This window comes from Salmo salar, chromosome ssa26, assembly GCF_905237065.1.
Source record: "Salmo salar chromosome ssa26, Ssal_v3.1, whole genome shotgun sequence".
NCBI lineage: Eukaryota > Metazoa > Chordata > Actinopteri > Salmoniformes > Salmonidae > Salmo > Salmo salar.
The window spans coordinates 15,937,981-15,955,594 of NC_059467.1; the positions used below are offsets into that span (position 1 = coordinate 15,937,981).

Consider the following 17,614-nt stretch of genomic DNA (forward strand, 5'->3'; position numbering starts at 1 on the left):
GCAAGAGAATTGTGCCATCTGGTTTGCTTAATATAAAGAACTTGAAATTATTTATACTTTTACTTTTGATACTTAAGTACATTTTAGCAATTACATTTACTTTTGATACTTAAGTATATTTAAAACCAAATAATGTTAAACTTTTACTCAAGTAGTATTTTACTGGGTGACTTTCACTTTTACTTGAGTAATTTTCTATTAAGGTATCTTTACTTTTACTCAAGTATGACAATTTGGTACTTTTTCCCACCACTGCCTGTTGGAAGGTACGGTCCTGAGCACTCTGGAGCAGGCTTTTATCAAGGATCTCTCGGTATTTTGCTCCATTCATCTTTCCCTCAACCCTGACTAGTCAGTCTCCCAGTCCCTGCTGCTGAAAAATATCCCCACAGCATGATGCTGCCCCCCCCCCCCATGCTTCACCGTAGGGATGGTGCCAGGCCTCCTCCAGACATGACGCTTGGCATTCAGGCCAAAGAGTTCAATCTCGGTTTCATCAGACGAGAGAATGTTGTTTCTCATGGTCTGAGAATCTTTAGGTGACTTTTGGCAAACTCCAAGCAGGCTGTCATGTGCCTTTTGCTGAGGAGTGGCTTCCATCTGGCCACTCTACCATAAAGGCCTGATTGGTGGAGTGCTGCAGAGATGGTTGTCCTTCTGGAAGATTCTCCCATCTCCACAGATGGAACTCTGGAGCTCTGTCAGAGTGACCATTGGGTTCTTGGTCACCTCCCTGACAAAGGCCCTTCTCCCCAGATTGCTCAGGTTGGCCGGGCGGCCAGCTCTAGGAAGAGTCTTGGTGGTTCTAAACTTTTTCCATTTAAGAATGATGGAGGCCACTGTGTTCTTCGGGACCCTCAATGCTGCAGAAATGTTTTGGTACCCTTCCCCAGATCTGTGTCAGTAGAGCTCCTGTCTCGGAGCGCTACAGACAACTTCGACCTCATGGCTGGTTTTTGCTCTGACATGCACTGTCAAGTGTAGGACCTTATATAGACAGGTGTGTGCCTTTCCAAATCATGCCCAATCAATTGAATTTACCACAGGTGGACTCCAATCAAGTTGTAGAAACATCTCAAGGATGATCAATGGAAACAGGATGCACCTCAATTTCGAGTCTCATAGCAAAGGGTCAAAATACCTATGTAAATAAGATATTTCTGTTTTTATTTTTAATACATTTGCAACAATTCTAAAAAGCTGTTTTCGCTTTGTCATTATGGGGTAATGCGTGTCGACTGATGAGTTTTTTACTTTAATCAATTTTAAAATAAGGCTGTAACGTAACAAAATTTGGAGGAAGGGAAGGGGTCTGAATACTTTGCAGTGACAACCAAACACAATTCAATATCACTTTTGAAATACAATAAATTGCCTATTAACTTGTTGACAACCTAACAAGTTATAAGTTAGATTCACGTCTCCGACTCAACCAAAAATAAAAGCCTTCTAATATTAATCTCTCATTAAGTGGCCACTTTCCCCGACACATTCCTTAAGCCGATGTCCATTAGTGTACTGTGGGATCAAAGCCTACGGTTCAACTTCATTTATGTAACTACTTCTCATATCACAACAACTTGGCTCACAATGGATGGCCGTCACTATAAATACATCCTAACGCAGAAGTATAGTGTATTGGTTCCTGGTTCTTATCTCTGTCTGCAGGTATCTAACTGACTATTGGTGTGTGATCTCAGTCTGGGTCACAACAGGGCAGGCAGTATTGTTCTCTTGATCTGAGATCTGTACTCCACTCACAAACCCCTCCACTCTCATACGAACAAAACATGGAAATCAGGTCTTTGAAAGCAATGCCGCCAGCAAGGTGATTTTCTAGAGCACATTGAGAGCCTTAGCATCACTACGTGAAGTCTTATGTTTTTCCCCTCTATTTTCACGGTGCTTTTGAATTGTTAATTGGTCATAAACAATGTCCACCTGGGTCTCTTTTTGGCTCTGGCAGGACTACAGAGAACAGTCAGAGATCGCTCAGGGGGAACACCTACAAACTATACAACAAATCTCTCAAGGTATAGAAACAAAACATCAGGAGGTATAAACTCATATGCCCTCAATGGGCCATTAATATTTCACCAAAATGCTGAGGTAAAAATGCTGCTCTGCTACTGATGTCTGAAAGCTATGCCAGAAAATACGTTTTCTGAAAATCTGACCTGCTGACATTCCTCTCCATGTATGTGGATTGATGATGAGGCTTGGGAACAGAAACGTATACACTTGAGCTAATTATCTAGCTTATTTTGTAAGCGATACCTTTTATATTTCTGAACCATCAATGAGTTTTTACTGACAGAAGAGTCATTGCTTGAGTGAGAAAAAGTGATGAGCATTGATTGCTGCTTAAAAGTAGCCAATAGCATGCATACATAAAAGACACAGAAGGGAAAGATGGTATTGGTCTACAGTAACAAAGTCTGAAAATATATATTTTTTTAAATCAACAAACTAATTTGAAGACAGACTTTTTCTACAATATCCAGTAAATAGTAAAAGTGGGTCAGGGACTTGATGTTTTCTTATTGTGTGTGTTAGCAAAGAGTTTTTGTTCATACTCTCCTCTCAGACTAATAGTTCAATACATTCATACCCAGTCTTAGCCTTGAAATCAGCTACATTCACAGTCAATGCTTATTACTTTTTCTCCTCACTCCAATACTCAAAACTGTGACCGAAATGTAGACTGAATAACAAACAATCAGCTAGACATTAAACTCAGGGACACACATTTCTGTCCCCTGGAAATGATTGAAATGAACAATAGAGATGCTGCATCATTTCAACCTGAAGGATAATTGAGTTTCCAATAGGGATGTCATGAGGATGCCTGCATCAGACAATCACAGCAGAGCAACGACAGGAAGAGACCAGGTAGGCTACCACTGCCACCCTCCCTTCCACCTCCCCTCCCCCAGCTAACCGCCATGACAACTTGATTATTCACACTGCCTCCAAGTCATAAAGGCATATAATCTAGGGGTAAATTATATTGAAATAACTATGAAAGACTGAAAAGCATCAAAACACAGAATAATACATCCTCCACTCACAGCTCCAGATGTTCACAGACCCACCATCCTATTGCAGGTGTGATGAAGAGAGAGCGTGACAGATGGAGAAAGGGATTTTTGTCAAAGTCTAAGATGGCTGTTTTTCCCATACTTAACTTTAGAGAGCACGGAAGAACTCACTTGATAATGAAACAGCTCAGTCTACCCTGTCAGTCACTGAACCGCCGTTGTTAGTACTATTGTCTCCCATGTTCTACTACCCTGTTTGTTTCACACTCTCCTCAGCTGATAAGAGCAGCTGAAGTCCCATATGTTTTCCCTGCATGGCTCTGTACTCTGTGTTTTCTTGGGTTATCAGCAGCTGTGTTGTTATATAACACCCAAATATCTACAGGACATAGCTAAATAAAGATCAAATAGAACCCAAATATTAGTACAGGACCCACAATAGCATTTTACAACCTTGTCCGTTGCTTTTATTGTATATACGTTCTGAGCTGTTGTGTGTGTGTGTGTAATTCTATCAAGGGAGTAGCTGGTAATGGGCTTGCTTGGCAGGGAAGCATAAGATGACACAGCCCTTGCCTCTCACACCTGTGAATGCCAGGACCCAGAGGCAGTGTCTCCCCTGGCGTTCACACTAACACACACTCTACACACACCCACACATTATTATTCTTTGGTTGTATCGTTTCTTTTTTTTGAATGTGTGTCTTTAGTTGTCGTATGTGGACACGTTCTTGTCGAACATCTCATTGCAAAATCATGGCCATTAATATGGAGTTGGTCCCCCCTTTGCTGCTGTAACAGCCTCCACTCTTCTGGGAAGGCTTTCCAGTAGATGTTGGAACATTGCTGTGGGGACTTGCTTCCATTCAGCCACAAGAGCATTAGTGAGGTCGGGCACTGATGTTGGGCGATTAGGCCTGGCTCGCAGTCGGCGTTCCAATTCATCCCAAAGGTGTTCGATAGGGTTGAGGTCAGGGCTCTGTGCAGGCCAGTCAAGTTCTTCCACACGGATCTCGACATGCTGAAATAGGAAAGGGCCTTCCCCAAACTGTTGCAACAAAATTGGAAGCACAGAATCGTTTAGAATGCCACCGTATGCTGTTGCATTAAGATTTCCCTTCACTGGAGCTAAGGGGCCTAGCCCGAACCATGAAATCAGCCCCAGACCATTATTCCTCCTCCACCAAACTTTACAGTTGGCACTATGCATTGGGTCAAGTAGCATTCTCCTGGCATCCACCAAACCCAGATTTGTCCGTCGGACTGCCAGATGGTGAAGCGTGATTCATCACTCCAGAGAACGCATTTCCACTGCTCCAGAGTTCAATGGCGGCGAGCTTTACACCACTCCAGCTAACGTTTGGAATTGCGCATGGTGATCTTAGGCTTGTGTGCGGCTGCTCGGCCATGGAAACCCATTTCATGAAGCTCCCGACAAACAGTTATTGTGCTGACGTTGTATCCTGAGGCGGTTTGAAACTCGGTAGTGAGTGTTGCGACCGGTGACATTTTACAAGCTACAGGCTTCAGCACTTGGCGGTCCCATTCTGTGAGCTAGTGCAGCCTACCACTTTGCGGCTGAGCCGGTGTTGCTCTATACGTTTCTACTTCACAATAACAGTGCTTAATATTGACTGGGGCAGCTCTAGCAGGGCAGATATTTTACGAAGATAAGACACAAGGGTATAGCAACCACTTCAATCAAACTACATTCCAACACACGGTCGTGTAATTTACTTAACTGTGTGCTGTGAACTGCATGACGATGCCATATGGACCTTGTATCATGGCATAGCAGCAGAATCGTTCGTTCTGATCCTCTTGAACACAGAGCACCAGGTGATTTAGGTGACCTGAAAGGGTGACCGCTGTCATTCCTGTCTCAGGTGCTCTGTTTATGTCATCCTGTCTGCCTGACCTATTCCTACTTTACAATCCAATTGTTAAACATGAGAGAAAAGCTCTGTATGGAACGCCAGGAGTAAACCCGGGTCTACAATACGTCTCTGGGGCTTTCTCACTAGGAATCTATAGTAATGTTACAACACTGGTACCTACCTGTCTACTCAAAGCCAAGGCGTCTTGACTCCCACTGTTCCTCAGCAGCCTTCTCATCGAGCCAAAGATCAGAGGCTATGGTAGATGTAAAGCTTCCATTGATATGGCGATGATACCTCTCCACCCTACAGAGTCGATATGGAAACAGTAACTGATCTCCAGAAGTGTGCAGAAGAAAGGAGGGGTGGATAGCCTTATTATAGCCTTCTGTATTGTAATGTAATGCAAGCTATTCAGAATTTGTACATGTTCAATGCACACTGGGTTTACTACTGTAAGTACATTCTATAAAAAGGGAATGTATCAAAACCATACTTTTTCTAAATATTTTGACCAATCAGATCAGCTCTGAAAAATATCTGAAGTGAAAAGATCAGAATTGGGCTCCCTGTGTAAACGCAGCGATTGAGAAATAGTATAAAAAAATACCAGCAAATGTAACTACAGTTTATACTGTATTCTCCATATATCCACTATTGTTGGATCATGTCCACCCACAACCTTCAAGGTTGATTAGTTTCAAAAAGACCAATGATCCCAAAAGAACCAGCTCTACTCAATTCTGATTTCTCTTATGAGCGGTGCATATGAAACAACTAGACAAGAGTCCTTCCAGTTAAACAATAGTTTGTTGACTTTGCTGTTGGATGTTCAATGCACGTCAAGGAAACACAAATATCACATTTAAGTAAACGTCATCATCTATAAAAGAGAAATATCATTGGACTGGACCAAGAGAGAGGAGAGGGGACATCAGTACAGAATTAGACCAGCAATTTGAGTATTATAGCCACAGTGTATTCCGCCAGCAGCTAGTAGTTCATATGGTGCTATGTGACGCAGTCTCCTAATTCGTTCAGGGGAAAGTCAAAGAGTCAGGACCCAAAAATAAATGAGGGTAGTCCATTTTTCTTTTTTTACGTTATTTTGCATGCTCCAGGAACAGAGAGCAGCTGTTAAGTTTGGTCAACATGTTTTGTTTACAAGCTTTGCATGCAGATTCTGGGCAAGAGTCTATGTGTATTGGCATCCACGTGTTGTTGGACTGACTCGCTGTGGTCCGTGTTCTCTGAACGAAGGAGGATGCCTAAATCAGAGAAGGTAAGTACTTAGAGGCATTCAGTGCTATTCCTGGGACCTGAGGGCAGCTGTCAAGACATGTCTCCACACAGCTGCTACTGCTCAGAAGGCGCTGAATCACACTATCCGGGAGCAGGAATGACTATGAAGCACTGCTGACAGCACACATGATGACTGTGGAGGTGTGCAGATGTGGTCATATGTAATGACACCCTTAAACGCTTCACAATTTTAAAAAAAAATAAGTTAAATTGAAAAAACGAACTGAAAAATCCTAACTGAAATGGAGATTTCTCATTTCGAAGTCAAAAAATTGCCTGGACAAAATTATACATTTTTTAAAATGAATTTGTTTGGAGGCAAGTTCTTGTTTACTGTGTAATTTATCTCACCTGTGGTAATTTGCAGGTGCATAAAGGGTAGAAATTCACTTGGGTGGTGGACCATTCTTGATACACACGGGAAACTGCTGAGTGTGAAAAACCCAGCAACATTGTCTTAAGGCTTAAAAATCCTTCTTTAACCTGTCTCCTCCCCTTCATCTACACAGATTAAAGTGAATTTAACAAGTGACATCAATAAGGGATCGTAGCTTTCACCTCAGTCTATGCCATGTTTTGTGTGTATTTGACCAGATCTGTATAACCCTAAGATGATGTGCACTGGATCCAAATAGGAATGGTGTTTAGAGAATCATCTATGAACTCTCTCTGACAAGTGGTCTCTCCTCAGATTGTCAGATGGGTCTGTTGTGTTTAGATGCCCGTCTTCTCTGTCAACACACTCCTTTTCTGACAAATCCAGCTTTTGGGGAGGTAGTCTTTCTGTCTGTCTGGACTAGACCCTCAGGAGGAAGAGAAGGATCCCTCCAAAGCGGGTCCATTCTGACCTACATGTATTCTGAGATCAGAGGCAGTGGCCAATAGATCGGCAGCAGGACCCCCGGAGTCAGTGAATCAGGAGCCAGGGAGACCCTCCAGGAAATGTGTTAGTGTGTGAGCACACTAAGAATAACATTTATTTAGCCACAATGCTACAGTACAGTGCCTCTGAGTTAAGCCAGGCTGATATCTAATCACGAGCACTGTTGTTGTTGCCCATGCCCACAGCCTATATACTGCAGAGATGCAGTTCAGTTAAGGGGAAGACAATTCCATTTTTATAAGCATTAAATCTCCCCTATATCAATCATCTCTAATCAAAACCCAGCAGTCAGACCGGACATTCAGTCAACATGGATATCAGAGGAAGTAAGATTGCTTTTGTGCCTGCTCGAATTCTCATGACCACTTAGGAAGGACTCAACGTTCAGAGCAGTACATTCTTTACCCTAGGAATGTATCAAATCCACTCATGAGAGTAGTGCTGAGAGGTTATTCTGACACAGAAAAATATATGAACAATGGACAAACTCTGGCAGAAAAATTTGCTCAGGGGATGGTGAGTGAGTGACCTCTACTGAAAGAGAGCTATAATGCCGTACAGGGCTTATACAAGGCCCTAAGGGCCATGAAGTGGACAATCTCTAAAGAAGTGAACTGGGGGGGGAGAAGTACCAGCCAGGCTCTGAGAATAAGAGGGGAGTACCAACAGGTTCCGGTAGAGCCTCAATAAGATCCACCGGGACTTTGATGACCAACGACAGCATTTCCCGTGCCACCCAAAAACATGCACATTGAGCATGGAATACCAAAATAAGATATGGACAGTCCAGACATAAGAATTTAAAATATTGACAATTATTCTTGCCTGAGGCGTGTGCTCGAAGGTTCATGTTTCTCAAATTGCTCAAACTATACAGTTTAATGTACACGACTTAACATACATTAAGTAACCCCTTGACATTACACTCGTAACAGTAGGCATTACAATTCAATTCAATCTATATAACAGGTCAGAAATAGGACAGAACCATCAGTGCATCCTCTTTGGACTTGGCTCTCTGTCACTGACCTCTTATTCTGGTACACTTCTCATCCGTTATACTGCTGAGACTTAAGGCAGTTTTTACCATCTTGCAGTGGGATCATGTGTATTTAAAGCCTGCTGACATTTGGCAAGTAATTGTGCCATTGCCCTTTCTTTAAATGTCAAAGCTGTTATATTTACTCAGTGTTTAACTGACTACTGCTGCAAGGCTAAATGGTAATTGTCAGGTAATTGTCATTCCGCTCATTGCTAGGTGATCAGCTCTATTTTCAGACGAGGTCTCCATTATGTGGGTAGCGGCTCAGCGATTTACAAGGGACGTGTAGTTAAGCACTTTGAATGGAAGTTATTTGTGAACAAATGTTCAATTTCTAGTCACATAGTTCTATAAATAGCAGCACACAGTATTTCTGAATAGAGCACACATTATATTTACATAATTTCAAAAAACAGAGATTTTCTTTTTACAATGTGACTGCTAGTGTCAAAATACTGTTAGCACTTTGGTGTCAATTAGCACTTAACCATTCTTACGGTTACGTCGCCTAATAACCAACAGATCCAGTCAGAACCGTGAAATGGGGCAGGTTCCCAATACTGCTGTCACTGCTGTAATATTTGTGTGCACAGATATCATTCTAGCCAGGCGTTACATGAATTGACCAGGCAAACCACTTCATGTACTATAGACTTCAAGTAAAGGCAGGAAACTGACAAAGGCATCAGTCTGTATTGTAGTCAGTCTAACCTGTAGAACTGACTGATACTGACACTCAGAGCCTTGATCATTGTCCCTCTCTAGACTGTTGTTGAAATCTCCCCTCAGCTCCTCTATGGTCAGCTCCAACAGCATCCGATATGCTTGTAAATCCTTGTTCTCTGTAAAAACATAGGATAAGGTCAGAATACTACAAATACAAGCAATCTGACTAGATGAAACCTCATTAAGTCACTCAGTAAAAAAAACAAAGAAACACATGCAAGTTCACACTTACTTTAAAAGCTGTTCTAGTTCCCTTTTGATTTTGGTGACAACTGGTGGACCCTGATAGGTTAAAGAGGTGTACAACTGGACCAATGAGGCTCCAGCACAGATCTTGTCCAGGGCATCTTGTCCACTGGCTACACCCCCAACTCCAATGATTGGCACCTTACCTTCAATGAGAAAGAGCAATATTGGGGGAATAAAGAGAACATTCTATACACCACCACTCACAATCAATCAATCAATCAATCAGGCCAGTATCAGCTGCAGCCATTAGCAGTGTTATGATGATCCTTCATTTATCCTACCTACCTTTTGTCAAGCTGTACATCTCTCTCACAGTGCGTGTAGAGAGCTCCTTGATGGGCTGGCCGCTCAACCCTCCCACCTCTTTACTCTGGGGGTCCTGTAGGGTCTCAGGTCTGGATACTGTGGTGTTGGAGACCAACAGCCCATCCACACCAAGCTAAAACACAAACCATGATTACCCCTTTGACCTTACCCCATGATACCAAACCTAATTGTTCCAGGCACACTTGAACGAATACACGCAGCCCAACCAAACTTTAGACAGGCAGCCCAACTCTGATCTTTTTTTTCACTAATTGGTCTTTTGAACAATCAGATTAACTCTGAAAAAGATGTCATGTGAAAAGATGTGATGTGATTGGTCAAAAGACCAATTCGTGGGAAAAAGATCAGAATTGGGCTGCCTGTCTAAACGCAGCCTGAGTGTATTCGTTCAAGTGTGCCTGGAACAATTAGGATGCTACACTAACTCCAACGGAATACAGAACTCACTTTTAAACAGAAGGATCATGAAAAATAAGTTACCATTTGTTCATCTTAATTCTCAATGATTGGACTGTCTGACACAAATTTACTGAAACGTATCCAATACTCTTCAAATATTTGCTGTGCTTTCTATCGGTCTTTTTCCACTTGGAGTCTGTCCCCTTACATGAACACAGAAAAACAGAAACCCTCCTCCAGTCCCCTTAACATAGAGAGTGGATAGGAGGCAACACTAACGCATCCAAATCAATTTGGTGATATAAGTCCTCTGCTGGCTAAGACCCACGGCAGCAGGACTGCTCTGATGACGGCTACAGAACACAAGCCGACTACGTGAGTGGGGTGAGAAGTGTGCTCAGGAAGATGAGCAAACAGGAAAAACACAGATGACCAAAGTAACCAGCCCCAAGTCATTGGGGGCTATATACTGTAGGTTAAGGCTTGGTGAGTAGGCTACATAGAGAAGCCCACAGGACCACACTGACCCCTGTGTGGCTAGGCCCCTGACTGACCCCTGTGTGGCTAGGCCCCTGACTGACCCCTGTGTGGCTAGGCCCCTGACTGACCCCTGTGTGGCTAGGCCCCTGACTGACCCCTGTGTGGCTAGGCCCCTGACTGACCCCTGTGTGGCTAGGCCCCTGACTGACCCCTGTGTGGCTAGGCCCCTGACTGACCCCTGTGTGGCTAGGCCTCTGACTGACCTCTGTGACCACATCAGCAATGTCCTGCTTATCCTGGGCGGTGAGGTCAGGGGCAATCTTCACCAGTACAGGTGGCCTGCTCCCCCCCTGTAGGGCATCACGCTCCTTCAGCACCTGGATGTGAGAGGGGGGAGACAGGAGGGTACAAGGATATATACACGAGCCACCACAGACACACAATAAATGAGATCCATCACATCCACACAGGTCAATGAGATTTCACAATGTACAGCACAACATGGAGTCCAAACAAGAGCAATACAGCTGAGCAGTTGTTCCTCAGGTTAATCGTGTTCAATCCAAACAGTGCTGTGCTGTGCTTGCTTGTGTGATGTGTATGTTGTCTAATGGGAAGTCAATTATCTTTTGACATAGAAATCTATATGAAAGACCACCGGCTATATCAATAAAAGTTGAACAGAACTGAACAGAAACACCAGACTTCAATAAAGGAAAAGTTGCAACAACATGCTCTCCGGAAAGCCAACGATACTGTAAACATAAAATAAATAACATGTATGATATCACATCTGAGTGTGAAATCCTGGTTAAATAAAGGATAAATAAATCACATCTAGGTCAGTCAAAAATTGCCAGCCACTGACCTTGTACAGCAGTTGTCGCAGTTCCCCTTTCCCCTGCAGGTCCCTGAGACCTGGGGTGTTGGGGCTGCTCACATTCACCACCAGGTAATCAGCCAGAGGGCCCAGCGTCCGCACCCCCTCCAGGTAGTCTGCCACTGCATCCTGCGACAGCTTGTTCTTTCCCAGGTTGATGCCCAGGGGCAGGCCAGCTAAAAAACACAAAGACAACAGGATATATTCCAGTTATGAGTCCCTGGGAGAGGTTAAGGTCAGAACATAAATAGAATGCCAGCGACTGAATTAATGAGAATACATTGTCCGCAAGCGTCAACTGCGTCACGAGCGTATAGCGCATCAAATTACGCCTCGATAACACCAACAGCGTCATTGCATTTTGGTACACCAGAAGGACCTGCATTTCCAATGGAACGCTGTGTTCGCCTTGCGGCATTGAGTTGCAGAGGCAGTGCGCTCTGTGTGGCGCATAAGTTGGATATATCGAACGTATGCATCAAACTGTATGTGTAGACGGCGTGACAGAAATGGTAGAAGAAGGTGAATGTTGCACACATATCCAGATGATGCTGCGTACCATTTTGGGAAATACCACTGTCGGTGTGATTGAGGCATTAGGAAGCAAGTACATTTTTTTCATGTCGACGTGGAGCAATGCTGGTGAAATTAGCTAATAAATTGTAAAAAAAAAAAAATAATGATTGACTGTTGGTGCATTGTTACCTCTGGAATTGTGAAATGTATAATTAAAAAGTGTCTATTTAGTGTTCATAAGTTTAACTGCGCATCAACATTATGTAGGCCTATAGGCTGGTCTGGTGCTTATGAAAAACGGTGTAGCGATGCATGAACGCAACGACATTCTACATTTAGAAACTGGATTTGGTTTCGGGAATGATATATCACGTGGACAACAGTATCACCGTTGTTGCTTACAGCCGATTGGATTGAAATACAGTTGAAACAATGTGCATGGCCAGCGAGTGCCTTGGTTTAAATGAATCTAATCTGTTACAGAGATTGAGTGGGTTGTTGGTACAAAGGGAATTTGAGGAATTGTTACGCTCTTCCCTACTTCGCTAAGTAAAGTTGTATGGTTAAAAAGGTAAATTGGGTTGTAGGCTATGGTTTATCTGACAAATAGACAACCTATTTGAAAGCAATAGAGTGGCCTACCATATAGTCTCTAGGCTACTATGGCTGGAAAACCTGGAATGAGGTAATCAGATTTCAAGAGACTACACAACTGTTTATAAACCACTTTCCATGACAATTACGGCTTAATAACTGGCTTACGTTACGTTGTCTATGTGAATTAATGCTTGCCACTCTCGCACAAGCAAATTCACGCCGTTGACAGACTTCCCCCTTGTGATTTCGGCTTAATGTCCCAATCGAAATCAGTGGGGAACATTTTGTTACGAATGCTATATTTTACTGAAAACTAGTGAAATATGGCAAACTGAATTCAGTCAAACTTGAAGCAAATGCTCTTCATCAACGATATATACAGCAATATTTTAAAAATACAAAATGTTTTGTCAACAAAAACACTTGACAAAAACATTTCAGTTGTTTGCTTTTTGTCTGTCAATACAAGACAGTATAGGCAGGACAGACTCATTTGTAAGCGTTTACTAACTGATCTGCCAGTGTGATTGGTATTAGGAATGCCTTTCTGAGCCAGGGGAAAGGGAATCTCCATATAAAAATAGGGGCAGAGGATTATAGTGTAGTGTAGTTGGCTGTGTGCCTGAGACACTATCAGCTCAGTGTGAAACCCATCTATCAGTCTGACAGACAGCACAGAAACATGAGTTGTGTCTCTAGTACCTTTAGTCAGCTCTACCTGGGTGCCTTCTCTTGCCTTTAGTCTCTCATGTGCTGCTGCAAGACCACAGCTGTTGAACCCATATCTGAAACATACCCACAACACAAGAGGTTAACTTCAGGTAACACACAAAAATCCATACATTTGCCAAAAAAAGCAACTATAAGCAATTCAGGATCCATTCCTTTATCATGCCATTATGATACATGTTAATCCCTGATTTTCTACAGTGCACATTCAATTCATTTGACTACTAAAATCCATGATACACGAAATCCTGATGTGTTTTTTGGCAAAATAATTGCAGTCAGTTGAGTAAAGCTGTAATAAACACCACCATAAGGAAACGAGGCCTTTAATCATCTAATGCACTCATCTTGACTTTTAACTTCTGGGAAGCTGTGTTGTTGTACACTGAGGAGTGAAAGAAGCACTCCGGCATATTATTATATGAGGGGCTTGTTAGTCTGAGCATCTCACATCCCTGCATATCGGCCATGCTAAATTGAATTAATCATATTGATTCTAGCCTAATATACAAAGACTTGTCATTTACTAACTACATTAAATACAAGACAAACAACTTGGATACATCCACAGTGAGCTCCAAAAGTATTGGGACAATGATACATTTTTTGTTGTTTTGGCTCTGTACTCCAGCGCTTTGGATTTGAAATTATATAAAAATGACAACACTTTTTGTATATAGTCCCCCCATTTTAGGGAACCAAAAGTAGTGGGACAAATTCACTTAACTTTTTATTACTTTAATACACATGTAAGTATTTGGTCCCAGATTCATAGCACGCAAATACTACATCAAGCTTGTTACTCTACACATTTTTGGGATGCAATTGGTGTTTGTTCAGGTTTTGTTTTCAGATTATTTTGTGCCCAATAGAATTGAATGGTAAATTGTTTGTGTGCATCTATAAAATTGTTGCTAGTTTGTAACTGGTTTGGGATTATTCATTTTTTAAGAGAAGATAAAACGTAAATACAAAAATGCATGTAAAATAAATGTATTGTGTCATTTTTGAGTCACTGTTATTGTAAACACTTCTAAATTAATGTAGACGCCAAAGTGACAAAATACACAATTTACCAAAATTTCTGTTGGGCACAAAATAATGTGTGAAACACAACCGAAACAAACAGCAAATTTGTAGTCACAAGCTTGATGCTGTCATTGCGTATATATATATATATATGCAATGACAGCATCAAGCTTGTGACTACAAATTTGCTGTTTGTTTCGGTTGTGTTTCACACATTATTTTGTATAGTTTTATTTAATTAGGTAGGCTAGTTGAGAACAAGTTCTCATTTGCAACTGCGACCTGGCCAAGATAAAGCATAGCAATTCAACAACAGTTACACATGGAATAAACAAAACATACAGTAGAACAAAAGAAAACAAAAAGTCTATATACAGTGAGTGAATATGGAACTAAATGCTTAACTTTTTACTACTTTAATACACAAGTGAATTTTTCCTAAAATGTTTGGTTCCCTAAAATGGGGAGACTATGAGCAAAAAGTGCTCTAATTACTAAACGGTTCACCCGATATGGATAAAATTTCACTCAAATTAAAGCTGACATTGTATCATTCCAAAGTACTGGAGTACAGAGCCAAAACATTTTTTTTTAAATGGCGCTGTCCCAATACTTTGAGCTCACTGTATTAGCCCTACTGTCGTTGTTCAAGGGCAGTGTTAACATCAGTCAGTCGGTAGAATTTGCTATTCAAAACACTTAAGAAAATCACAGAAACGTATCACCCTCATCCCTGAAGAAATGGGATGGCTCTGGATATTTTTTCAGTGGTTTGCTCTTAAATGTTTAGAACAATGTCAAGCAAGCATAGACAGCCATGACAAAATGCACACTTCTTTATTGTGTAGCAATTATTTACAAATACTTGAATATATGGACTTACACTTGGATCTGGGATGCCTTTTCCTGAACTGAGGATTAACTTCTCTGACAACCAATATGTCCCTTCATATACACAAAGCACTGTGTTCTAACAACTCATGAATATGTATGTTTGTGCCTTGGCATCTCATTTCACAGCACTTTTCAGAGAATGAAAGCGAGCGCAACAAGGTAGCAGTGTAACACCCTTATAACATTCATTTGGCTCCTTCATTTCAGTGTGAAGAAGCTGTGCTACAACAAAGATAAAAGGGAATTCATATTGTAGTCTGTCACTAGCCTCAATGTAAAAAAAATTGATATGTTGGTGGCAGGCTTATTCCCTTTGAACAGAGTGGAGACTGACAAAATGAACTACCTGTGATGTCTCTGTTTGCTGCCGTTTGACACAGAATTCACAAGCTAAAAACATTCATCTATAATGAATGACAGTCAGCCATGGTTCAGTAGTCATGTATTATTCATTCAAAACCGTACCGGTTGATGACCGCCTGGTCAGTGGTCAGTCTGAACACACGTGGTTTGGGGTTCCCCTCCTGGGGTTTGGGGGTGATGGTCCCCACCTCCACGAAGCCAAAGCCTAGTCTATACAGCCCGTCAACAGCCTCCCCATGCTTGTCAAATCCTGCTGCTATCCCTATGGGGTTCTTGAACTTACGGCCCATGACGTTTACTTCCTGGAATAAGAAGTAACAACACCAGGTCAAAACTTTCCCTAAATTCCATAGAAGTACACAGTGACCAAAAGAACAGTTACAACTTTGATTAAAAATGTTTAAAATGAGATTTGACTAGCTAGGGTGAGTTGAGACAGTGGGAGTGAAGGTTCTCAAACAAAGCATAATCTTACACCAGCACAAAGGAAATTCAGTGTAAGCAAGGAGAGTGAAAACAGTGGAAGCAAGGAGAGTGAAAACAGTGTAAGCAAGGAGAGTGAAAACACCCAACAGGAATGAACCTATCCTGGTTAAACCTGACTGAACATAGCAAAATCTGTTTGCATGCCAGGCTAGAGGGCACCTCCTGCCACACTGACCAGTGATGCTGGGTCCTGGTAGCGGTTCAGAGGCACCAGACCCAGGCCGATTAACCTCACAGCCATGACATGGGCTGTCTCTGCTCCCACAATCCTCTGCAGCAAGGGCATGAGCTGGTTGGTGTAGAAGCGCTCATCTCCCACAGCAGTGAGGTAGGAGACAAACAGAACGCTGCCAGACCCTATGATCTTCACTGCGTCCTTTAGACGCTGCAAAGAAAAATAAAACAATGTGATGGGAATAAACTGAAATATGATGGATACTGATGTTGAAGCACATCAGGTGAACTGAGGGGAGTTGCAATTATTTTTTGTTACTAGATGACAGAGAGTGATCCAGAATACCCAGAGAGACTAACGTTACCAGCTTTGAACAACCCATGTGTACAACCCAGTGGGTATAATTCAGCATGCCTGAGTCTGTCTAATCATTCAGGATTCAGCAAACCGTTAACTAGCTTACCACTTCACAGAGGCTGGTTACATGAACAAGCTAACGTTAGCTAGCTAGCCACAGGGTAGCAAGCTAAGTTAGCTAGTTCACTTCAATCAACAACACTGTGATTGTAGAAGCTAACGTGAAATGTCTACTGTCCAGTTTCGCTTACCAAATAGTAAAAACATTGTTCATGACAAATACAAACTATTAAAACATCACAGTTTCATCAATGATGTTACCTTCAGTTGTCCCGCCATGGATGTTACATCACTTTGCAAATGTCTGGAAGCATTTCTCTCACATTGCCGAGAACCACTTCCTGAATGAAATCTCACGATACTTCAAAGGCCGCTATGAACATGTCAAGTCAGAGTTCAATGATGATTCTGCAAGATAAACATTACAATTTGTTATGATTAATATAATAAATTAATATGAGTAAGACAAAGGACTCATTAGTAACTCTAGTAATTCACTGAGTAAATTAGCACAAATAAGATCAAATAAAATGGCAGATGTTAAAGATGATGGGATAGTGTATGAGCCTAAATTAATTTCATAAGCCAATTGAAAACCAAAGATGTATTGTTACAACCCTGCTCAATGTCAATATTAGGCCTTGGCTACATCAAATTGACTTGTAAAGTTGAGTAGATTGGGAAAGGTTTTTCTTCAAAATTTCTACCCTTGAGTGACGTAAAGGCACTTTTTCACTTTGCATGTTGTTTGAGTGTCTGTAGTGATTTTCCTAATGTAGTAAGAGTGTATTCACAGTTTTTCGAAAGAAAGCTTTCTAATTTCCATAAGATGGGCAGTGTGCCTTTCTTCCAAGAGCAGTACTTGTTGCAGTTTGTAGGCTACCATAGCTCTACCATCTATAATGGATTTGTTCATACGAGTCTCTTTGTTTTTGTGGATTCCTGTGGGGATTTTATCTACGGCCAGTACAGCATGCAGTGAAGAGGATGCAGATAATGCCACTTCAATAGAATTCAAACATGTGTTCGGGAATATGGCCTATGAGTTTTCTCAAAAGCCAAAGAGCTGGTATCAAGCCCAGGAGTCCTGCAAGGAGCGAGGAGGGAAACTTCTGAGGGCCCTGAATTGCAAGACTAAGAGCTTCCTTCAGGACTTCTCAAAAGAGAGACACACAAAAAACCTCACTTGGTGGGTGGCTACG

The 17,614-nt window shown here is 41.9% G+C and overlaps 1 protein-coding gene across 1 annotated transcript; it reads right to left on the reverse strand.

Moving 5' to 3' along the window:
- Positions 1 to 7,159: 7,159 nt before the first annotated feature.
- LOC106587250 (dihydroorotate dehydrogenase) lies at positions 7,160 to 16,763 on the reverse strand. Its single transcript, XM_014175482.2, has 9 exons — positions 16,674 to 16,763; positions 15,996 to 16,205; positions 15,437 to 15,636; positions 13,022 to 13,104; positions 11,195 to 11,382; positions 10,590 to 10,703; positions 9,406 to 9,559; positions 9,104 to 9,263; positions 7,160 to 8,987 (listed from the first exon to the last, which is right to left on the reverse strand). The coding sequence occupies exons 1-9, from the start codon at positions 16,689 to 16,691 to the stop codon at positions 8,894 to 8,896; spliced, it is 1,221 nt and encodes a 406-aa protein (XP_014030957.1). The 5' UTR covers positions 16,692 to 16,763; the 3' UTR covers positions 7,160 to 8,893.
- Positions 16,764 to 17,614: the final 851 nt, after the last annotated feature.

Coding starts and splice junctions, on each gene's coding strand:
- LOC106587250 (XM_014175482.2), bottom strand. Junction 10,704..11,194: donor TGCGACAACTGCTGTACAAG/GTCAGTGGCTGG, acceptor TCTCACATCCAG/GTGCTGAAGGAGCGTGATGC. Junction 9,560..10,589: donor TTGCTGATGTGGTCACAGAG/GTCAGTCAGAGG, acceptor TTTGTGTTTTAG/CTTGGTGTGGATGGGCTGTT.